A 25,246-nucleotide genomic window follows, 5' to 3' on the forward strand; every position below is an offset into this window, starting at 1 on the left:
TAACAATGGGTAGACGTTGTGCTTTGTGCCGCAGCAATGAGCTACCCCTTTGTGAAATACCCCACGATGCTAGTGTCAGAAGAGAGTGGTTAGATTTCTTCAAAAAGCATTATAGTAAGTACTGTATATAAATAAATGTACACTTTTGTATTTTTTATTGACTTACAGACCCATTCAAAATTGCAGACCACACTGTAATTTGCAAGAAGCATTTCGAAGCGGGATGTTTTCGAAAAACTGCTACCGGGTTTCGTCTGATGAAGGGATCAATCCCGACCAAATTTCTAAGTTTATTTCATTTATATTGTTATTTCTCATTAGTTTTTGAAAGGGTTTAAACAATAGTTAATAAACAATTTTAATATTGATCATTTTTATTAGTGTTCTAGTCCTTCCTGTACCTCCAATCCTGCTGATCCAAGTAATTCCTGTGAAACCAATTTGCCCGCTGTGAAAACTTACGACCATCAGCCCATAGAATCGTCCTCTACTGATATTGCAGGTTTGGAAGAAAAATGTAAAGCCCTTGCTTTGGAATTGAAAAAGGAAAAACGGTCTCATGCTCGGTGTGCTGCAAAACTTGTGAAAACCCAAAATAAATTGGAAAAGCATTCAAAGGCCATTGACGTACTAGATCAACTTAAAAGTGATGTCGATGATGGAGACGAAAAGGTCATATTTCTTTTGGACTTGATCCACAATTACAAGAAAAAATCGCCAAGATGGTCCGAAATGTCTGTTCGTTCGTGCACCGTGTGGAGATACTGTTCCCCAAAGGGATACGACTATTGTCACAAACATTTGGTCAAACTACCGTCCAGAGCTACAATTGATAGGCACCTTGGTCACTTTTCCGGACAAAATGACCTAATAAAAGAACGCTTGTTTGTGGAAGTTGCAAACACTCAGCGCAGCGATTGTGTTCCTTGATTATTGACGACATGTCAATAAAAGAAAAAATGCACTATAGCAGGATGGATGATGGGATTTATGGCCTTGATACTTGTGGTCCGAACACAGTTGGGATAAAACCGAAAATTGCGAACAAACTATTGTGTTACGTTATACAAGGTGTCTCAGCAACGTTCACTATACCATCAGGATATTTTTTTCATTCATGTATGGCTGCTAAGGACTTCCACTCCTTAACCCTACAAGTAGTCAAACTATTAACGGATTGTGGTTTTATCGTTTTAAGAATCGTGACTGATAATCATCCAGGAAATGTAGGACTTTTTAAGAATTTGGGTGGAGGAACATTGCAAAACTGCATTAGCCACCCATTTCTTCCCATGCCTTTATTTTTGTCATTTGACTTCTGTCATGCTATTAAAAATGCTAGAAATCTCTTTCTCGACCATGACATGAATTCGTCAGCAGGTGTTATATCATCGTCATATTTGAAGGGCTTATATGACCTTCAAAAGGGACTGCCTGTAAAGCCCGTTAGATATTTAACCAAAAAACATTTATATCCGTCCAATTTTGAGAAAATGAATGTTCTCCGAGCCATACAAGTATTTTCACCCACCATCGTAGCTGCACTTAAATTGCTAAAAGAAGAAAACTATAAAGATTATGACAACTTTGACGGAACTCTCTTATACATGGAAAATATGTATCATTTTTTTCAAGTCCACAACGTTTCAAACAGGAAATATTACATCCATGCCTTAGACAGTAGTATTGCACCCTACGTTGATATCAGCGATGAACGTCTTCACTGGTTAAACGTGGACTTCCAAAATTATGTGGACGATGTTCAGTCCACTTCCGCATGTACAGGGTATCACGGATTAAGCAACGAAACTGCCCATGCATTAAAATTTACAGCTCAAAGCACTTTTCTATGTGTGAACTTTCTTCTGAAGGATGCAGGATTATATTATGTACTACCTCGATGTTTTAGTTCAGACGCTGTAGAAGCAACATTTTCCCACATACGACTGAAAGGTGGATCAAACGATGCTACCGATGCTCGCGCTGCAGAGTATGGTTTGCGGCAAATTTTACGCTGTGGCATTTTAAAATCTTCGACTTCTGCCAATACTGCGAGGGCTGTAAGTGATATAAGCAACAGCCAACTTTCTCGTGTGGGGCCTTCAACAGTTGATGCACATTTAGAAGACATGCTTTTGCCGATTGTACTACGTACCAAAATACAAAATCTAAAAAAAAATTAAATACCTGAAAAAAGTCTATTTTCAACATCTGTTGCATTTCTCACCGGATATGTCATATTCAAACTTCAACAAAAAATTGAGTGTGATGACTGCATTGCTCCTCTTGTTTCAACGACAATTCCAGGACCATTAATGAAATTAATAACTCTCCAGAACCGTGGAGGTCTACTGTATCCTAACGAAGTTTTTGTGGGACTTGTCAAAAGAATAGCGCAAATAACGCAAGAGGTGTTACCGCATTTAACACATAATAGGACGTGCGGTCAACTGATGAAGATATTGGAACCTCATGTTAAAAAAAATCCATTAATATCTTGCAAGCAACACCAAGACACTATCAGTGCAATGATAATTACAGCAACAGTTAAACCAGTATTAAGTAATATTAGTGTGGAGAAAACAGATTCTGTGAAAAGAAAAATGTTAGATCCACTAGTAGGAAAGTTTTAAAAGTTTAATTCATATTTTCTTAGTGTTGTAAAAATAAACGTTCACGTTTTGATTCTTTTACGACTACTTATTCGAAAAACTTTAAATCAAACTCCCAAAATTACAATTTACTTTGGCGTTCCTCGTCTCTATTGAGTTGTGTTAGAGTTGACTCGTGATCTTCTTCCTTCTCTCCTAAACTTACAGGTGAATTTTTCTATTTCGGCAACACCTGTTAATACAAATGTTAAGTTTAATCAAATTTTCCAATTGGTCGTGTTGCTTTTCATCTCATTTATTAGAAACTCTCTTATCACAGGACACTTCGTCCTCATTACCCACCTTAACCACCGGGGTCAATGTTGATTGATTCCCTTCACTTGTCAGTTCGCACTTGGTGTCGCTCCCACCTTTTCCACATGCACTTGTCTTTCCAAGAAACAACACAATTTACGCAAAAAAGTTCACCATCTAATGTTAGTTGATCCAAGCCAACATCCTCTGTATATAACTAAAAGTCCACCTCGCATGCCTTTTAATCTGAATTGAACATCCGTTTTTGCGATTATCTGGATCACAGCTTCCAAAATTATCTTTGTGAGTCTCTGCTCAAAGCTGTATTACTTCGTTCTCTTCCTTTCTCTCTAAATTTTTTTTTCTAAAGAGAATTTTCTTGTAACGATACTTGCTGTTCAGCTACTCACACAACTGTTACATTCACCTGACTACCAACACTTGAGGATGAGATTCACCGCTTCTGGAAAACGTGTCGATCAACCCCATTCTCAATTTTCTCGAATCTATTTATCTTGTACCAGTAACCGTTTTGTCATGCTCATTAAGTGTATGTAGATGATGAGATTTGCCTTTTCAGATCCAAACGAAATGCTTCACATGGGGCATGGAACTCGCCAGCACTCGCCAGTACACTTATTAAAACGTTGTTGAAACACTGAAGTGATCTTTGACTACCTTATATCCCTTCATCGGGGTAATATCAACTTACCAACACGACTAGTAAATGCTTCTCGACTTGACATTTCAGTTCTAAAATTGAAAATTCGCACTCTTCAAGAACGACGCAGTCATCGGTGCTCATCCTGCCTAAGTTAACCACGACAGCCGTGATCAGCACCGTTTTACTATTGTTTTCGCACTTGCTTTGTCGACGTTATTTCGTGCGATGTGCGCTCCCCGTAACAATCTTGTCCATTTTCACTCGATGGGGGCTATGTCCTTTTCTGGCGGCAGCTGCTATGGCATCCCCACTTGGGAAAGAAACTTGAGGGTATGCTATAATACCCGACGATTGCTGAGCGTTTCCTCAACAGTCTCGCTTTGTGGAAAACTTGAATTACATCCCACTTCTGAATAGGTTATGTTTATATTCGAAGATTTTTATTCAATTCCAAAACTTACAAATCAATACTAATTACCTAACTTTCAAAACAATCCTCTTCCTTCCACTCCATTAAGTAGTTTAGAATAATCCAATATGTGCGCCCTAAATCTTCTACAGCTTTTGCACAGGCTGTTTTGTGTACGTCAACACCGTGAGTGGCTGTCTGACATGTCCCACGGTGAATCGAGTATATACGGTGGCCGCATCTCTCTAGCCGAACAGAATGATGACGTCACAGTCGCCCTGTAGAGAGCGGTTGCATGAACATTTTACGATTATTTCAATTAAATTTCGCAGAAATAATGTTTAAACTTTTATTAACATATCAGAAAATTATACAGCGATTCTTTTCACTTTAGGGAAAAGCATTTTCTAACCTTTTCTTAGCTATAATTTAGCAGAAATATTATTTTAACAGTAGATTATAAAATGTTACTTCTGACCACGGCATTTGGCGTCTTAAAAATCACGGCAAAATCCTACAAATTTAACTGTTTGCCTAAAAGCAAACAACCAAAAAAGGGCTAAAACCCTTTAAAAAGCATTAATTTTTATGCACCCCAAAAGTACCCAAATATCTGTAGACCACCAAAATTTGGGCACATGAAAAAACCGTTAAAATCTCCCAAAATAATGCAAAATCATCTCAAGAGCACTCTGAAAAACTTCCAAATCCGTTGTTTTTAGACATTCCAAATGGCTTTGTATTTCTGGACCAGACCAATTGGCGCATGCAAAAAAAGTAAAAACATTACCAAATCAAAGAGGTATATTTGGCGCCTTACAAAACAAGGCAGGATCCTAAAAATTTATGTTTTCCCAAAAGTTAACAACCGAAAAAGACATAAAATCCTTCAAAAATCATAGTTTTTAATGTGAGCAAAAAATACTCTAAAGTTTCTTTTCTTGTAAATCAATAGCCCATCAGAAATTGGACATATGAGAAAACTGTTGTAAATCATCCAAAATCAAACCTAATTATGTTAAAAGCACCCAAAAAAAACCTTACCAGAATTCCTTGTTTTGAGTCACCCCAAAATGTATTTACTTCTAGACCAATACATTGGCGCATGCGAAAAATTCACCGGTCGGAATGGCGACTGGTAAAAATATTAGACAAATAAGAGCTCTTGTTTTTAAATACCTCAAAATAGATGAACCAAGTATTACGCTTCCCATCTACGATTATGCACATTGTTAATATTAGTTAATAAAAATCTGCCATCTAGCAGAGAAAAAGAGAATAGTCTTCCTGTCTGCGACTCACAGATCGTTAAACCTAGCTTAATTGTCTATGCTGTGACTAAACATAAGGCCCTTTAAATTTTTTTGGAATTTTTTGATTCGTTTTGAAATTCAGGCGAACCCTTCATGAGCGTCCACACAGTGGACTAGTGCGTAGCATGCGGAGCGAATTTTATTTTACAACTAGAATATATTCTATCGCTATGAAAAAGATTTTGCGCTTTATCAAGATTTGAACACGCAACAAATGAGCGCACATGTTTAAAGTGCGACGCTTAAACTTCTGGGCTAACACGGTTCTGTTTTATCAGCACGCCTATAATGGATTTTATACAAACGGTTTCGGATTGAATGTATTACGTTTATGCTAATTTTCTTATTAATTAAAAAAATTAATTTTTTTCTGTACTTTGCATTATCACATTATTCAACTTATTTACCTACGTATCGTAAGTTTTGGATATCAGAAGGGGAAGTAAGAAAAATTTTAAAAGAGAATTTAGGTTGTTTTTGTTATATCACAATTAAATTTTGTTACAATATAGGTAGTATAGTATAAAAAGTTAGAGACAAAATTTTAAACCACGGCCATTTAAACATTCACATTTCATGTGCATCAAAAGTTCAGTCTGCTCTGGATTGCCACTTTCCAGCCATTTCAAAATTTCGCTTACACTTTCGGAAAGATTCTTTCAAATCCGCCAAAGTTTTACAGCATTCCTTCACAAACATCTTTATGCTGTCTCAAGATTTCAACAAACATCCACAACTATTTTGAGAATTGATGTGAATTCAAATTGGAGCAAACGAAATAAGAATATTTCTGTATATTTGGCGTGACACTTTTAATTATGTATTATTATAATAAGAGAAATAACTGATAAATAAAATAATTGACTCGTTCTTTGAAATTTGTCAGATTTGTGACATCTGAAAACTCTCATAGGTATGATATTGCGCATCTACGGAGTGGGCAGTGACGTCACTCGGAGAGTAGACTGAGTTGTTAGGTCACATGTAAGGCACGAATTTGTCTTATTGGAATCTGTATTTATCCTGTTTCCAGCTTTTAACGATTTTCAAATTTTCTGCATTATATCTTTAAGTTAATTTGTTAATAAAATAACATTAATAATTAATTCTGAAATGCGTTGTTCTATATTTAGTTGCAATAGTGGCAGTGTGACGAGATAATTGTGGGTGATTTCGTGTTGTCGGTCTGATTCTTTTAATGTACAAAATGCCAGAATATGTCCAAAACATTTCTGTGCAGAGGACTATGAAAAAAACTTAAAATACGAACTGTTAAATTATTTACCAAAGGGAAGAAAATTAAAAGACGAAGCTGTTCTTTATTTTTTCTCAAAGGAAAATCACGCAAACCTTCAACAGCACAGGGAAGAAAGAGCGTGCAAAAAAGATCAAGCCAAATTTGTGAAAAACATAATTGAAGCGGAGTACGTCGGTAACTCCTCGCTAATAATTTTCTTACATTACTTTAATTTCTTTTCATTTATGCAAAATATGAGGCCCTTATTTGTCGTAATTAATCAAACAATTCTTCTATGGTTGTATTCTTTATTGTTTTTTCTGTTTACTTTAATCAAATTTTTATAGGGAACTTAAGATCGACCATAACACGACGGTAACGTTTGTTAACAATGTGCCTTTAACTTCAAAATTAACACTTTTACTTAATAAGGAAAATCTTTTTTTTTTAGAAATCATTTTTGTGTTTGCATGTTTTGGCGTGTTGTCAAATAATCAGATAAACTTTACTTTTTATTTCGATAGCGTGAACAGACTTCGAAAATAACTTGACAGCAAACGTAGATTTACTTAAAAGCGAAAATGACAAACTTAAGAAAATATTTTAGAATTAAAAAACTAAATTCAGTTTTAAAAGAAAGAAGAGATAAGATAAAAAGGAAAAAGACATTTGTGAAAATTATTAATTAATTTTGAATTAAGTTTGTTTTTTAGCTTCTGATTTATTTTTTCTGACTTGATAAAACTTTTTTCATATTTAATTTATTGATTTTTTATGATCTTTGAAATGAGGGTAAAGAAGTACAGCATGGCTTACCAATTTCTGCAGATTAAAAGGAGTATGACATGTTATGTTGACAATTTTAATTTGAAATTTTTTTCGCATTATGCTTTCGAGGAGATGCAAAAAATACCATAATTAATCCAAAACCAAAATATTTTTTTTCTACATACTGAAAATCACACCCCTGATTAGTTCTTTTGAATGATTTTGATTCTGACGAATGCTTAATAAAATATTACCTCATTTCAACAGAATATTCACAAGCGACAATTATTTGTTTAAACTGCCTTTATTCAGCCTTACAATGAAAAACGAATTTTGAATTGTTCTTTAATTAAATCGAGGTTGCGTTAAACATTGTTTTTAATAATATTATTTAATCACACGAATATAACGCTTTTATTCCTGCTTTTAAGCACCGTACAATGGCAATTCTTACAACTGCTACTCTCCGAGTGACGTCACTGCGCGAGCTGGACGCGTTCGGGTTGCCTGAGTATCATATCTTAGAAATCTTTATATCATGGAAAACTCTAACCTTAAAAATGGCATGGTTACACTAGGAAAACAGTGGAACTAAAACGTTGGTTTCACAGTCGAAAAGTTACTAAAGTCACGTGAGTTAGTTCCGTATAATGAAAATACATACATATATCTACATATTACATGCATGTTTCATAGTGTCATAGTTACTAATCAACAAACGACAGGGTTCTTGCCTAGTTACTTACTACTATGGGAGTGGAAAAAATAAATTATTATTACACCAAAGTAACGACACGAACGTAAAATTAGTTTGTTTGCTTTATAATTATATAATTTGTTTTTGTAACACAACTACTAACTAAAATTGATTTTCTTATTTTGTGATGTTAAAAAGGTACAGATTTTCTTATCTTACTTTGTTGTAATTAAGAGAATTGTTTATATTTAGTTATAATTTTCATTGAACATATAAATAATAATAGTTTGGTTTTTTTTCAACTTATTTTCTTACCATATCAAATATTATGTACCAACTAACATAAAGTCGTAAGTCCCGGTTTAATGAAATATTAAAAAATACTCAAGTAGAAATGTATAATTTAATCAAAGATTAAGGGCAAAAAAAAATGAGATTATTTTCCATTACAATTTACAGATTCTCAAACTACCTTAAAATCAGCGAAATGCACATAAAATAAAACAGGGTACATAACTAACAGAGAGAATGATTTTAACATTCATAGCTATCCTCTACAATTGTTTCTATGTTTGGTTCATCTTGCAGTGTTTTTTTCTCAAAATTTTCTAAATACCTGATGCTAACTTTACGATCATCAGAGAGATGAAGACCAATTAAAATTTTCTTTAAACCCTTTCTTTCATTTCCTTCAAGTTCAAATGCTTCATAGTATTTTTTCCGTAGACACTGTTTTAGGGCCTTCTTTGCAGAATCTTGTTTATGCCGCTTTAGTTCAATTATAATTACTGCACATTTTGAAATAATAATTAAATCAAGCTCGGGTGAGCAATCCAACTTCCCACAACTAGAAATTAACATCCAAAGGTCACAGTGAAAGTGAAAATGAGCTTTTGGTAATTCTCGGTCGGTATACAAATTTTCCACAGATTTTTTAAACACAACATATTTCATAGGTTCATGCTTCTCTCCACTTCCTAAAGACTTTAATGCATTCACAAATGACTCTTGTTGTTCTACAGTAAACAGGTTAGTTTTAAATTTTACCAAAGCCTCCTGAAGTTTGTCTGTAAATACTTGTTTCAATTCTAGATTCGGAATTTGTAATGTCCAATTCCCATCATTCTTGTCAATAACGTTAAAGTACCCACAATGTGTGAGAAACTGAAGAGCTAAGTCTACCTGCACTAGTTCGATACAATTCAAAATTGATTCACGTAATGATTTCAGATTATAAATATCGTTCAACTCTATAGTTGTTGCTATGATGGAAATTTTCTCATTGTCTCTAACGGCAGGAAACACCTTCTCCCGCATTTTTTCGAATTTAAATAGTTGGCAGATATATTTGGTTCCAACCGATTCAATCCAATAACTTTTTCGTACGAGATTCGGTAAATAATTGGTAATAGACACAGGATTAGAAATAGTTGTATCTTTGTCTCCCACTACAGTGTAATTGTTGTACCAAAGAGTAATTTCATCAAGAGCTTTTTCTCTTTGACTTCCTTCTTTGACACAGTTGTTAACTAAAGCGTTTACTTCTTCTCTGGTAAATCCAAAGAATTTATAATAATCATAATCCTTGTCCAAGAATGTTCTACGTTGCACATTGTTAGCTCCTAATGACATCGTACCGCCTGATGCAGTGACAGAAAAAATTATTACTCGTTGAACAAATTGTGCTGATATCTCATCTTTACATAAAAGACGCATTAGTTCTCGTATGAAAAACATAATCTGTCGGTCTGATGAGTTTTCACTAAATAACATATTCATAAAAGGTGCGTCGAACTCGTCAATCAATATAATAATTTTCTTATGGGTTTGTTTTGTTTGATAGCGGACCGACAAAACCTCGATCAAATATTTAAAAGCCACCATTATGTATTGTTCTGCTGTGTTACGATCCATTGCCTCTTTCCAATGATCATCATCATCGGCATATTTCAAATAGCACAAGAAAGGTTCAATATCCAATTCTCCCATATCGTTACTTGACCAGCTGAATTTTTCACCATCTTTATGAATTAAACATGTTTTATATTTTCTAAACAGCTTCATTATCATATTTCTAAGACTCTCCAAAAAGTCGCTATATGACGTTACTGATAATTGTGCAAAATCAAGAAAAATTACTGGATGCTGTCCGCAATGCTTGCGAAAAAATCTTTTACTTCCACAACCATGATTCTCTATGCATTCTTCAGTACATTTGTAAATTCTGAGATCCTGGAAAAGTTTATATTTCTCCAACTTTTGTTGTTCACTGCTGACAATTTCAAAAAACTTCTCCAGCATTTTGCAAGCCATAGTCTTGCCAAATCTGGGCGGTGCAGTGAGAAGTATTCTATGTGCATCCTTCATAACGCATTTAATAAACATAGACTTGTCCACAAAAGTCGATGTCCAACGAAGAACTTCAAAAACCAAGTCAGGATCCTGAAAAGACATAACAAATTGTAATTTCCATGAATTCCTATTTGAACATAAAACAAATTGTACATTTGTTCGAAGCAAGTTACTTACGTCTTCACTTTCATTTGAGCCTCCGGAAGTGTCCAAAGATGTTACATCATCCATTAAATTTAATCCAAGTAATTCCTATAACAAAAGTGTAATACAATGTTACCGTGTGATACAATAATATGTCTGGTCTTACTTGGTCTGAATAGACAGGTTTACTTTCGACTTTTTTGCGCTTTGATGAGGATGAGGAGCCCTCCATCAGATGTACCTGAAAAAAAATTTATATTCAACGAATTTTTTTATCTGTAATCTGTATGAGTAAAAAAATATTAACAAAGTTCCGTTCAAAATGATTTAAAAAGATTCAAAATAAATTTTTTACAATAAATAAAAAAATGACCAATACTAAAGAGAACAAAATTGTAGCAGAATATTATACACCATTAAAAACAAGACAACCATCTGAACTCCAACAATTTAAAAACAGTTACAAATCTTTTACCCAAGATAAAAAAATAAATATACCAAAGAATATCAATGAAGTAACTCAAATGAGAAATCGTAATTTTGCCATTGAATATCTCAATTCGACTGTAAATAAAAAACTAACAAAGACAGAATTTTGCAAATCTAAAAATATTTCTAGAAATTCCCTAAATATGGGACTAAATTCAGTTGGAATTAAGATTGCATGTAAAACGAGAACAAATGAGAACAAACGGGAACAATCCGGGACAAAAGAGAACAAATCGGAACAATTAGGAACAAAAGAGAAAAAATAAAATAAAAAATAAAAAAATATTCGATAATGTAGAACATAAAGCAGGTAGTCGTAAAAATATAAGTTTAGATGAAGAAGCACATAAATTAATTAGTAAATCTTTAGAAACTTTTCAATCATAAATGGACAAACTAGTTTCATACATTCCCAACGATGAGAAAGAAAAATGGAAAAAAGATTTAAAACCTATTATTACTGAAATAGACAGATTAGAAGATGGAGCAAAAATAGTCGGTTTCAAACAAGAAGTAGTAGATAAATATATTGCAAGAGCTAACAGCTAATTTATTCCTTGAACAATTAATTATGACAGACTGTGAACTAGAATCCGCTAATAATAAAATCGATGAATTGGAATATAAATTAGACAACTACAATAATTATGATCCTAAGAAATTAGCAGAATTAAGAAACAAAACAGTAGTAATACCATCAAACATCGATGATGTAAAGAAAAGAACTCTCAAAATATTTGAAAGACATACTAAAAATATGAGAGCAATAAATGAAAAAACTCAAAAATTGTAAATTAAATGGAAAGTACTGTATTCAAAAATTTAAATATATTCAATGAAGAATATCCAAAATTCAGAAAAAAGTCTTATTCAACAAGTTAATAAATTAAAAATTATTATTTTTATTCTTGCGTTTATTATCGTAATTGTTATTATTGTTTTCTTAATTTATTACTTCAACGCTAATAAAAAATAGTTCAACAGTGTCCATGAACGTACCTATGATGATACTAATACGTGTCCATAAGCTAATGTATCTGTAGAATTAGGTAAAAGATATCTTTTATCATCTTTCCAACTTAGAGACTTTTTCTTTACTTCTTCAGTAAAAATATCATGTTTATGACTCCTAATCACTCTCTGTCTATGGAAGTATTCAGTTTGATTGAATAAGCAATTTTTGTAATCTTCAAAACTTATTTCTTTCTTCAATACTGCTTTCTTGATACCTTTTAATGTTTTTGAAACACACGTTTCAGTTCTGTAACTGTACATTTTTGACCTTAAACCTATGTATTCTAATATCTTAATACCATTCAATTCATCTTTGAATTTCCCTATTACTTTCTTATTTTTATCAGAATATAATGGATGGTCCTTTGGATAATCAGATGTATCAAAATAGTCGGGTTTGTTTTTCATAAATTCATAGAAATCAGCCATTTTAATCTCATATATGAAACTGTCGGTATCTCCATAAAGAAGTTTTATTTTTTCATTACATTCTTTTTTAATTACATTGTAATGGAAGTTATACATTAATAATTTCGATAAATCTAATACGGCTTGCCCAATGTAAATTGGTTTATTAAACAATACTTTGGTTTTATAATTGTGAACTGCTGCCAGGTGTTTGCTGAATATAGTTCTGTGTTTAAAATTAGGTTTGTTTATCGCTTTTTGTAATTTTTCTTCATCACAATATAATTTAATATTTTGTTGGTTTCTAACAGATTGCATAGACTTACCATATGGTGCATTAACCATTAGTTTCCAGAAATCTTTTTCAAAATCATTTTTCGCCTTCTGTCTTTGTTAAGTATTAAATTTTACATATGGTGCTATGAAATTTGACTGAGTAAATTTTATACCTCTGTGAACCTTTGTTATTCTAATACCTAAACTTTTGTAAAGTTTTAATGTTTTGTAATGAATTATATAATTTTTCTTATCATAGAAATGACAAAGTAGTTTTTCTACTTTTCCGCCCGGGGGAATTCTATTTTCCGGAGCCAAAGGCAAGTCATTGAATTTGTTATGAATAGCCAAGTCTACAGGGAATGCTAAATCAACTTCTAAAACATAACCGGTATCACTATCTGATAACAGTATACCATCAACATTTTTAATTTCATCACAAGTCAACCATTTAAAGTTTTTTTCTGGTTCTCTCTGAGATAAAGCCCATCCATATAGATTATTAGCATCTATATAGATAATCTGAGTATTTTCATCTGCCTGCGAATACCTGTTACTACACTGTGAAATACCTCCTCTAATTCCGTTTTCAAAAAACAAATACATTTCATAATCAGTTAATAATTCCAACTTCACTGAAGTATATTTGAGCATACAGTCCCAAGCTAACCCCGGAGTTGTATAATACCAAACAGGATCCAGTCCATAACTCTTTTCTAAACATAAATCTCTAAAATTTTCAAATACATCAGTTAATAGCAAAACATCTAGTTTTAAGTATAAATCATGCCATTCACCCAAGTTTTCAATTTTAAAATATTTCCATACTTTCACTGCATGTTTGAATTCTTCTTGAGAAATTCCTTCTTTTGTGAGCGAAGAATAAAATTTATCTATTGATGGAAGTTTTGTTTCAGAAAATTCCTTTTCTAATTATCTTGCTTTTTTCTTTCCTAAATAACACATCTAATTCATGATTTGAAAAGTATTTAATTATTTCTCTCAACTGACTTGATTCCAGGTTAGATGACAAATTGTCTAGGCTACTTGCTAAAAATCTAAATGAATCGATAAATCTCAGTTCGATATATCCATTATCATCCATTCTTAAAATTTTACTGAAAGAAATATATTTCTCTTCGTTATTAGGTATTAATTTCAATTGACTTTTATCTTCTCCTAGATTTTTTATAAACAAATGACAATCGTAAGCGCTTAAATTATGAAACAAAATTGGAATAAACAATGGTTGTCTATATTTCAAATTGCATTTTCTACAAGCAGCTCCTCTATATTTTCCAGTGTAGTGATCATGATCTCTTACTTTTGGGTTTTCTATAGAAAAAAGATAACAAATTTTTGTTTTTTTATATTCTTCTAGTTCGATATCTTTTATGGGTTTATTTTCTTTTAATAACTTGTATGTTGTTCTGGCATATTCAGTTATTCTTTTTATAAAACATTTATCACTTTCCTCTCCTCTGTAAATTTCCAATGGGTTACCAATATTATTATAAGCACTCTTAATGTATAATCCATAACCACAGGGAATATGAAATTGTGTTTTATGAGTATATGATGATTCAGGATTTGGTTCGCATGTATGAATAGGTTTCAGAATAGATTCAAAATCAGAATAAATTACATTCTTTGAATATTTTTAAATTTTAATATATTATCTTCAGGCATGTTCGGAACACATGGTTCATTACTAAAGCACACATTTTGATGTTTCTTTAAAGCATCTTCAGTTCTAGTGGAGTAGTTTAAACATCTTCTACAGAAATGTTTTTTGTTTCTATTTACTTCCAACTGATCATTCAACAATCGACTCAAATTCTTGATCCAACAATAATGATTTTTGTCTTTATTTCCAAAGTATAGTAAGTCGATATTCATTTCATATATTTGCTTATTATTATGATACAAAGGATAAAATATTTGTTCTTCGTAACTAAACACGGTAACATTAATTTTATTATGTGATTCAAATTTAGGTATGTCCTGGATTTTGACAGGAATTTAATTCATTTATATATTCCGGCTTATTATAATGATTCAGTCTATCTACGTGTTCTTTTGCTTGATGTAAACATGATATTACGCTGTACATAAAGCATTTATTATCGTTGTTTTTAACATTAACGCAAGCTTTTTTATCTTTAATCCACTTGGGTAATTCTACATATGAATTTCCGCTTAATTTAATTTTTAATAATTTATATTTTTCAAAGTCCATCCAGATCCCTTATCTTGCAATTCATCACATCTTGATATAAATAAATCCTTTTGTTCATCCCAATATTCCTCCAGATCATCTTGTTCTCTTAGTATAACATTTGGTAACTGAAATTTATGTATCATAATAAAGTCTTCATTTTCCAGTTTCATAAACTCGCATTCCATCTCTAAATTGATTTTAATATTTTTATGGAGATTTAAAGCATTTATAACTACTTTAATAGCCTTTTCTTTTATCATATCCATATATGTTTCTATATCTATACCTTCTTCTAGATTATTATGCTGATAGGTTAATAATCTTCCTTTAAAAGCAACCTGAACTAAAATAAAATCTGGCTCTGGATTATGTCTTGCTTTATGCAACTGCATTCGACTTTCCTTAATATATTTTCCACATTCATCACACTTGATCTTTTTTACTCTTTCTTTTTTCGGTTTAGAAAATATGCCATCATTAAACGGAAAGCTCTTTTTGTTTTCTCTTGTTATTTTTAATTGCTCTTCAGCATGAATAATCTCGTTTACCAATTCTGCCTTATTGTATCTTTTAATGTATCTTATACCTAAAGATTTTGCCATATTACGTAATTCAAGCAAACGACGACTATTCAAATCATGTTTTAATTTATGCAAATGTATTCGAGTTTCCTCGATATATGTTCCACATATATCACATTTGATCTTCTTTACTCTATTTTCTTTTGGTTTAGCAAATATATCGTCATCAAACTGAAATGTTTTTAGGTTCTTTTTGTTTTCTTTCTCTTTATGTAGCTGCATTCGGGTGCTTTTGATATATTTTCCACATATGTCACACTCGATTTTCTTAACTCTCTTTTCCTTTGGTTTAGCAAATAAATCATCATCAAATGAAAATATTTCTGAATTCGCTTCGCTCATTATTTTGTTTTCGTTTTTTATTTTCTCATGTAATTGCTCTTCAGCTTTAATAATAGCTTTAATCAAGTCTGCTTTATTATATTTTCTAATATATTTAATGTCTAATGATTTTGCAATATTAAACAGATCAGATAAACGTAGATTACTCAAGTTCCTTCGTTCCATTTATTATAGAAAAAAATCTAACAAACAATTTTTAGCAAATAAATAAATTCAATCCATTTTTATGCAAATCTGTTTTTATATGCCTTTTAAAATTAGTTCTAGTGTAATATCTACCACAAACACATACCAAACGAGTAGAATTAACTGCTTTTTTACATTGTTTACATGTTTTTTCATATTTATTTCTATAGTTATAAAAATCACCTGGACATTTTGGTTCTAAACAAACCGAGCAACGACTAGTCATTTATTAGAAAATTTATTCATCAAAGACTTCAAGATTAGGAAAGTGTATTTTAAGAAAACCTAATTTTGCCAAGTTTAACATATTGTTTTCATACATTTTAAATTGATTATGCATATTTTTAAATACTAATCGTTCAAAGTCATTATTTGGTTTGCTTCTCATATCGTTAAACTTTTTTTGAAACAGTTGCCATGCTTCTTGGTCATCGTTATGTAAGCGATTCATTTAATTTATTACATTTTTTTTCACAAGAAATTATCCATAAACAGTGAGTGCTAAAACACACTGTCCCTGTTTAGGTAAAATTGTGAGAAGCCTCGAGATTCAAAAAATATGTGTTGTATATGGAGGTGATCAATTTAATGTTTATTTAATTAATTGTCGAAAAAAATAATACTTGTAATCAAAGCGATCTAGTGCAATATACGAGGCCTACGTATTATAAAAGTCTACATAAAATGAATGAAAAGCTAGATATCAACCTAGGTTCAAGGGAAAAGACAGCAATTATTTTAGTTTTAGTTTTTTAATAATATAAATAAAGCTATTAGAAATAATTATAAACAAAATATAGAAAAAAATCAGGATTATTTTCTTTAATTTTATAATCCAAGAAAGAAGAAGCAAAAAAAGTGTCCATCAGAAGTATTTCCCCCAAATAAGAAAGCATGACAAATATAAAAATTTGAATTGAAGCATTTGAAAAACCATAATTTAAAACTGAGAGATTTATTATTATACATGGGATTGGTATATGAAGCGTAGTTATTATTTTGAAACAGCTATAACACAGGAAGACAAATATAATCACTCAGTAATCAGTGTTGTCAACCGTGGGAATTTTTTTGGCTTATTTAGCTGAATTTCATACAAAATATATTCGTTTAAAGATGATTTTCAATAAAAAATTCCCACGGTTGGCAACACTGTCAGTAATTTAAAATAAATTAAATGATTGACATTAATAATACTATTATTTGTTGTAATATTGGGTTACACGAGAGAGATAAAGGACGAGATTTTAAGAATTTTTCAAAAGATAACGAAATTACATATGAAGAAATAGAGTAGATGGAATGAATGAATATATACAAAATGATTAAAAATTTTAAAGAAATAATAATGATGTTGAATAACAATAAGGCAAAAAAAGTTATGAAATATTATTTTAATTAAAAGAGTTGGTAGATAAATAGGAAAATTACGGTAACGAATATAATCTTTTAAAGCAATATAAAATTAATCCTAATCCATTAAACCAGTTTGAGTTTATAAATACAAATAACTAGTCCTATAAAATTAATTTGAGTACGTGGTTTACCGATCTATGGTTTCCGTTATTCAAAAGAAAAATATAATAATAACAAATGATCTTTTATGCTTTATACAATATGGAATTTCAGTGGAGGATAGCTATCTCCCACTGAATTTACACGATATTAAGAAAGATTTAAAGAAAATTTTAGGAAATTATAAAATACAATACCAAATAATAAATTATGATAATATTAAAAATGAATTATCATATTATAAAAAAAATAATAACAAAAGATATTATATAGGTTTCACCAAATAATTTAAAAAAAACAATAAGGATTTTATTGGGTGTTCGTAATTTTAAATCCCTAATTATATAAAAATTATTAAATACAAATACAAAAACAGCTCAAGAAATTAGAGAATACTATAATATTACTTTGGAAAAAATATTTTATTCATATTTGGAATACACTAAAGACTTTTATTTGAATATAGAAAAATCACTCCATAAAGAGAATCAGATAAAGCAAATTGAAACGATAATCTGAAATTAAGAGAGATTGTCATGTTTTTTAGTCCGCATAAATCTAAGTGTGGGAAAGACATGTTTTCATGATAATTTAATCGATGATGACAACGTAAACAGATAACTCATCTTTTGATAACAAAAATTTTTGGACTGCAGATGTAAGGATCATTTTTAATGTATTTTGACACGCTGAATTCAAATCTGTGCTCAGTTTTTCTCCATCAAGTCTAGATTTTGAAATAGCATATGATTGTTGACCCCTCGTGATTGGTCGCGGGTCTCTGTCAAACTGAAAATATATTCAGAAATGGCAAGTAGAAAGTGTATGTTGTGAGTATGTTTTGCGTGGCTGTGATAATTATAACCTAAACCTACCTACCTACCCAGTGTCATTTCTATCCAAACATTCCCTAATGTAAATTCTGAAAATTCTTGGATGTAAGTTGCTGTAGGTACAGTTGCGGCGGATGAAAAGTAAGACAAAATGACAAGTTCAATATTTTGTCTTTGTAAAACCACCTATAATTGAAGTTTTTGAAATGTCAGTTCGATTGTCATTGAGACAGGACGATTCAGTGTCGTAGAAGAAAGAACTTTAGTTTAAACTAAACTAGAAATTTATTAAATTTTTGAAGTTGTTAACAAAAATTAATATTTTATTGCTGCATTACCGGAATTAATAACACTTTCAAGTCTTCGTAGCATCGACATAATAAATAGCATGTTGAACGAAATGTTCAGGTATCATTTGCCAGCTATCCGAAATGCTCTGGATCAATTTTTCGCGATTATTGGGCAAAATTTGTTCATTTATATTTTTGGTCATGATACCCCGAATGTTCTCAATAGGATTCAGGTCAAGACTCTTTGTCGGCTAAGGTAATGTGTGCGCCCTATTGTCCTGTAAAAAATTGCTGACAGGGCTCGGACTGCAGTTGAACAGGGGTTTTTGCGAAGAAAATTTCCTAATACCACATCTTCGTCCGGGGTTGATATTTTTCTTCAACTAGTTTCTTTCTTCTTCGGATGGTTCCCGTCTCTCGAAACTAATGTTTTGCACGTAAAATCGTATTCTTATTGCCACCAACTTTATTTGCAATAGTTTTTATGGCGAGTCCATCTATCAAACGAGCTAGAATCAGAGCTTTTTGCAATTCTGTGAATTGGGGCATTTTAAAGATGTTTGGGACAACTCTGGTTTATTTTCTGTTGACAGTGACATTGTGATCCTTGATTAAAACCTAATTTACACCTTTTAATTTTTGAAATGTTCAAATACAAGGTGAAAACTCGATGTCTTACTTTTCATCCGCCGCAACTGTACGTTCTTTTTGGGAAAATCTTGTGAGAAATTACTGGATGACAAGTGCGAAGTCAAATAATAAACGTTTTTATAAACTGAATATAGGTAAGTATGCCCCTTTAATTATTCTATTAATTGCTATCATGTTTTGGGCGTGAAAACAACGTTTCTTCTTTTACGACATTGGAAAACGATACACTATACCACGTGGCTGTTCAGATGTTTCATTTATTTTAATTTTCGACACAACCGTTAAAAATTACCGAAAAGCAGACGACTTATATTTAACTTATAAACTTATAATACTATTAATAAATAACAAGACATTTTATTACTTACCAGCAGCTTTAACAATTAACACCAAACCAACACTGAAACGACTGAAACTGTCAATCATCTGTCAACGCAGAACGCAGCGGAACGGACAAAACTGAATTATCGACCGAAAGAGCGTCGCGCGCCATCCTGGTCTAGATGGCGCTAACCATATTATCGTTTTAAGGTCACTAGATCAAATTGTCTGTTTTATAAGGTACCGCTGTTAGTGACAAAATGAAAGACAACGATATCTTCTGTCTATCTCTACATGCGCACTAAATTTTGTGTTGTTTGTGTGGACACATTGCTTTATGAACTGTCAATTCTTGTCAAATATCGTTTGTAATAAAATGGTTTGAATGTGCGATTTCTCAACACGAATCGTTATGCTGTATTTGTTTCCTCCGCCGTAAGTAAATACTATTTGACGTTTTATGTACGACGACTTTCCACTAATTTCAGAAAACTCCAAATAGAAGGTAGATGGAAGCCCTATCGAAGCCGACAATCATTGTGACATTGGTTAAGCAGTACGTATTGGGGGAATACTAAAGTTGGTTTTTGTATATGAACCCTTGAGTACTTCTTATAAGGTTATGGAATTTTGTACCTGTTAGTTTACGAATTCCGTGAACTAAATTTAAATAATGTTCCCCCAATTTGTCTTCAATCGCTTTTGTGTTTCAATAGCCCCAATACCAACATGAACTTCTTGCATTCAGGCGAATAACTCGTTCATCTTATTGTTAATATGAGTTGAAAATCAAATCTATGGACAAGAAAATGGAAGAAGGAAGGCCACTCACATGTGGTACATCACAAAACCTGCGTTATGGACAGAAATATTATTTCAAATGCCTAAAACACAAGCAATGATATTGTAAAGTGTAAGTATATCGGCCTCAACGGTAAACGTTCTCAAAATGTGTTGTAGGACCAACTGACTGCTATCCTTAATGTAACAGCGGGGCCTCATAAACTGGCAGGTGGACAAGACACAGTCATTGCACTCATCACTTGAACAGTGCAGATACACAGTCTCATGAGGAAGACACACCATCGCTTTCAACATCAGCGGCAGAAGATGGTTGGTTTGAAGCCGCTGCTACTTCCTCATAATGAATGTGAAAACTGAAAATGCAATGGGACATGAAATATACATAAGATATGCAAAACTGGTTCTATAGTTTAATGTGGCGTACGAAGGTCCTTAAACGCATTCAAATGGTCTCCTGTAGTGTTAAAAATAGATGTAATTTTGTATTTCAGGGTGATTTAAGTAAATAATTTTAACATAACCTTAATATTTGTTCTTGATATTCATTTTGTTGCAGTTGTTTTGCATAACCTCATTCAAGATCTTAAACATGTCTACTTCTTCAAACTTGTAAATTCTTTCTTCTTAATAGCCCCTTTAAAATATCTCATGTACTTCATTTTGTTGTAATTAATTCCAGCCACCCTCATTCACATATGTTCAATTAGTCACATCTCATAACTCTCCTTTAAGACGGAGTGGGGGTGCGACTATTCCGACCACGCATTTTTCTTAGATTTTAGATTTAGTTCTTAAGAGGTACTGATCCGGACTCCAACCCGGAATGTAAATATTAGCAATAAACCACAATTTAAGGAATCTCGCTTTTTCACTAGTTAATCCCCGTACAGAGAAACACAACGGCACACAACAATTTTCTGCTCATGTATTTGCTACTTCCATTTGTGCAATGCTTTCTCTCAGTTACTTTAACATCTCATCATTGTTACTACATCGTCGGGAGAAGCTACAATATAATAAGTGCTAATAGCATATTCTAATTAGGGCGTTACTGCATACAAGTCGAATCGTTGGAGATTAGAAAAGACAGTGCTTGAAGTCCGAGACCGTTTCTGAGTGTTGCACCTCCTTAACGTGCTAAAATGGAATAGGTTCTAATGTCGGTTCGCTCACCTCTTACGTATTCACATAATCTGTTATAATGTTGGAACCAATTTTCTTTTTGTACCCACGATTTATTAAAGTGTATTTTGAACAAATAATTTGAAGATAACCTTAAATTTTGTTAATGACAAATTTTACGTCAACAATTTTATGACAATTCCCTAGAATCTTGCGTCTCGTTCTAACCCATTGCTTTATGGACTATGTATGTCCCTCTTGAATTACGCACTGAAAACTAATGGCGGTACCTTATAAAAACAGACACTTTGATCTAGTGACCTTAAAACGATAATATGCTTAGCGCCATCTAGACCAGGATGGCGCGCGACGCTCTTTCGGTCGATAATTCAGTTTTGTCCGTTCCGCTGCGTTCTGCGTTGACAGATGATTGACAGTTTCAGTCGTTTCAGTTTTGGTTTGGTGTTAATTGTTAAAGCTGCTGGTAAGTAATAAAATGTCTTGTTATTTATTAATAGTATTATAAGTTTATAAGTTAAATATAAGTCGTCTGCTTTTCGGTAATTTTTAACGGTTGTGTCGAAAATTAAAATAAATGAAACATCTGAACAGCCACGTGGTATAGTGTATCGTTTTCCAATGTCGTAAAAGAAGAAACGTTGTTTTCACGCCCAAAACATGATAGCAATTAATAGAATAATTAAAGGGGCATACCTACCTATATTCAGTTTATAAAAACGTTTATTATTTGACTTCGCACTTGTCATCCAGTAATTTCTCACAAGATTTTCCCAAAAAGAACGTACCTACAGCAACTTACATCCAAGAATTTTCAGAATTTACATTAGGGAATGTTTGGATAGAAATGACACTGGGTAGGTAGGTAGGTTTAGGTTATAATTATCACAGCCACGCAAAACATACTCACAACATACACTTTCTACTTGCCATTTCTGAATATATTTTCAGTTTGACAGAGACCCGCGACCAATCACGAGGGGTCAACAATCATATGCTATTTCAAAATCTAGACTTGATGGAGAAAAACTGAGCACAGATTTGAATTCAGCGTGTCAAAATACATTAAAAATGATCCTTACATCTGCAGTCCAAAAATTTTTGTTATCAAAAGATGAGTTATCTGTTTACGTTGTCATCATCGATTAAATTATCATGAAAACATGTCTTTCCCACACTTAGATTTATGCGGACTAAAAAACATGACAATCTCTTAATTTCAGATTATCGTTTCAATTTGCTTTATGGAGTGATTTTTCTATATTCAAATAAAAGTCTTTAGTGTATTCCAAATATGAATAAAATATTTCTTCCAAAGTAATATTATAGTATTCTCTAATTTCTTGAGCTGTTTTTGTATTTGTATTTAATAATTTTTATATAATTAGGGATTTAAAATTACGAACACCCAATAAAATCCTTATTGTTTTTTTTAAATTATTTGGTGAAACCTATATAATATCTTTTGTTATTATTTTTTTTATTTTTTTTATATTTTATATATTTTTTTTTTATATAAGAATTTGAGTCGATTGTTGAATGATCAGTTGGAAGTAAATAGAAACAAAAAACATTTCTGTAGAAGATGTTTAAACTACTCCGCTAGAACTGATGATGCTTTAAAGAAACATCAAAATGTGTGCTTTAGTAATGAACCATGTGTTCCGAACATGCCTGAAGATAATATATTAAAATTTAAAAATATTCAAAGAATGTTAAGACATCCGTATGTAATTTATTCTGATTTTGAATCTATTCTGAAACCTATTCATACATGCGAACCAAATCCTGAACCATCATATACTCATAAAACACAATTTCATATTCCCTGTGGTTATGGATTATACATTAAGAGTGCTTATAATAATATTGGTAACCCATTGGAAATTTACAGAGGAGAGGAAAGTGATAAATGTTTTATAAAAAGAATAACTGAATATGCCAGAACAATATACAAGTTATTAAAAGAAAATAAACCCATAAAAGATATCGAACTAGAAGAATATAAAAAAACAAAAATTTGTTATCTTTTTTCTATAGAAAACCCAAAAGTAAGAGATCATGATCACTACACTGGAAAATATAGAGGAGCTGCTTGTAGAAAATGCAATTTGAAATATAGACAACCATTGTTTATTCCAATTTTGTTTCATAATTTAAGCGCTTACGATTGTCATTTGTTTATAAAAAATCTAGGAGAAGATAAAAGTCAATTGAAATTAATACCTAATAACGAAGAGAAATATATTTCTTTCAGTAAAATTTTAAGAATGGATGATAATGGATATATCGAACTGAGATTTATCGATTCATTTAGATTTTTAGCAAGTAGCCTAGACAATTTGTCATCTAATCTGGAATCAAGTCAGTTGAGAGAAATAATTAAATACTTTTCAAATCATGAATTAGATGTGTTATTTAGGAAAGAAAAAAGCAAGATAATTAGAAAAGGAATTTTCTGAAACAAAACTTCCATCAATAGATAAATTTTATTCTTCGCTCACAAAAGAAGGAATTTCTCAAGAAGAATTCAAACATGCAGTGAAAGTATGGAAATATTTTAAAATTGAAAACTTGGGTGAATGGCATGATTTATACTTAAAACTAGATGTTTTGCTATTAACTGATGTATTTGAAAATTTTAGAGATTTATGTTTAGAAAAGAGTTATGGACTGGATCCTGTTTGGTATTATACAACTCCGGGGTTAGCTTGGGACTGTATGCTCAAATATACTTCAGTGAAGTTGGAATTATTAACTGATTATGAAATGTATTTGTTTTTTGAAAACGGAATTAGAGGAGGTATTTCACAGTGTAGTAACAGGTATTCGCAGGCAGATGAAAATACTCAGATTATCTATATAGATGCTAATAATCTATATGGATGGGCTTTATCTCAGAGATTACCAGAAAAAAACTTTAAATGGTTGACTTGTGATGAAATTAAAAATGTTGATGGTATACTGTTATCAGATAGTGATACCGGTTATGTTTTAGAAGTTGATTTAGCATTCCCTGTAGACTTGGCTATTCATAACAAATTCAATGACTTGCCTTTGGCTCCGGAAAATAGAATTCCCCCGGGCGGAAAAGTAGAAAAACTACTTTGTCATTTCTATGATAAGAAAAATTATATAATTCATTACAAAACATTAAAACTTTACAAAAGTTTAGGTATTAGAATAACAAAGGTTCACAGAGGTATAAAATTTACTCAGTCAAATTTCATAGCACCATATGTAAAATTTAATACTGAACAAAGACAGAAGGCGAAAAATGATTTTGAAAAAGATTTCTGGAAACTAATGGTTAATGCACCATATGGTAAGTCTATGCAATCTGTTAGAAACCAACAAAATATTAAATTATATTGTGATGAAGAAAAATTACAAAAAGCGATAAACAAACCTAATTTTAAACACAGAACTATATTTAGCAAACACCTGGCAGCAGTTCACAATTATAAAACCAAAGTATTGTTTAATAAACCAATTTACATTGGGCAAGCCGTATTAGATTTATCGAAATTATTAATGTATAACTTCCATTACAATGTAATTAAAAAAGAATTTAATGAAAAAATAAAACTTCTTTATGGAGATACCGACAGTTTCATATATGAGATTAAAATGGCTGATTTCTATGAATTTATGAAAAACAAACCCGACTATTTTGATACATCTG

At 31.7% G+C, this 25,246-nt stretch overlaps 1 protein-coding gene, 2 long non-coding RNA genes and 1 pseudogene across 3 annotated transcripts; 1 reads left to right on the forward strand and 3 right to left on the reverse strand.

The window, feature by feature from the left end:
- Positions 1–1,877: 1,877 nt before the first annotated feature.
- Positions 1,878–4,294, reverse strand: LOC148170562 (uncharacterized). The gene is made up of 6 exons (XR_015770411.1): positions 4,032–4,294; positions 3,619–3,979; positions 2,955–3,564; positions 2,228–2,844; positions 2,156–2,168; positions 1,878–2,100 (listed from the first exon to the last, which is right to left on the reverse strand). It is a non-coding gene; the product is annotated as an uncharacterized LOC148170562 (long non-coding RNA).
- A 4,084-nt stretch (positions 4,295–8,378) lies between these two features.
- LOC148170563 (uncharacterized) lies at positions 8,379–10,737 on the reverse strand. The gene is made up of 2 exons (XM_088041536.1): positions 10,657–10,737; positions 8,379–10,598 (listed from the first exon to the last, which is right to left on the reverse strand). Exons 1-2 carry the CDS (start codon positions 10,720–10,722, stop codon positions 8,529–8,531), a joined length of 2,136 nt encoding a protein of 711 aa, XP_087897662.1. The 5' UTR covers positions 10,723–10,737; the 3' UTR covers positions 8,379–8,528.
- Positions 10,738–13,674: 2,937 nt separating this feature from the next.
- Positions 13,675–17,945, reverse strand: LOC148170564 (uncharacterized; annotated as a pseudogene).
- A 294-nt stretch (positions 17,946–18,239) lies between these two features.
- Positions 18,240–20,947, forward strand: LOC148170565 (uncharacterized). The gene is made up of 2 exons (XR_015770384.1): positions 18,240–20,052; positions 20,106–20,947. It is a non-coding gene; the product is annotated as an uncharacterized LOC148170565 (long non-coding RNA).
- Positions 20,948–25,246: the final 4,299 nt, after the last annotated feature.

The sequence above is a fragment of the Gnatocerus cornutus genome, chromosome 7 (genome assembly GCF_029298725.1).
Source record: "Gnatocerus cornutus isolate USDA-ARS CGAHR chromosome 7, icGnaCorn1.1, whole genome shotgun sequence".
NCBI classification, from domain to species: Eukaryota; Metazoa; Arthropoda; class Insecta; order Coleoptera; family Tenebrionidae; genus Gnatocerus; species Gnatocerus cornutus.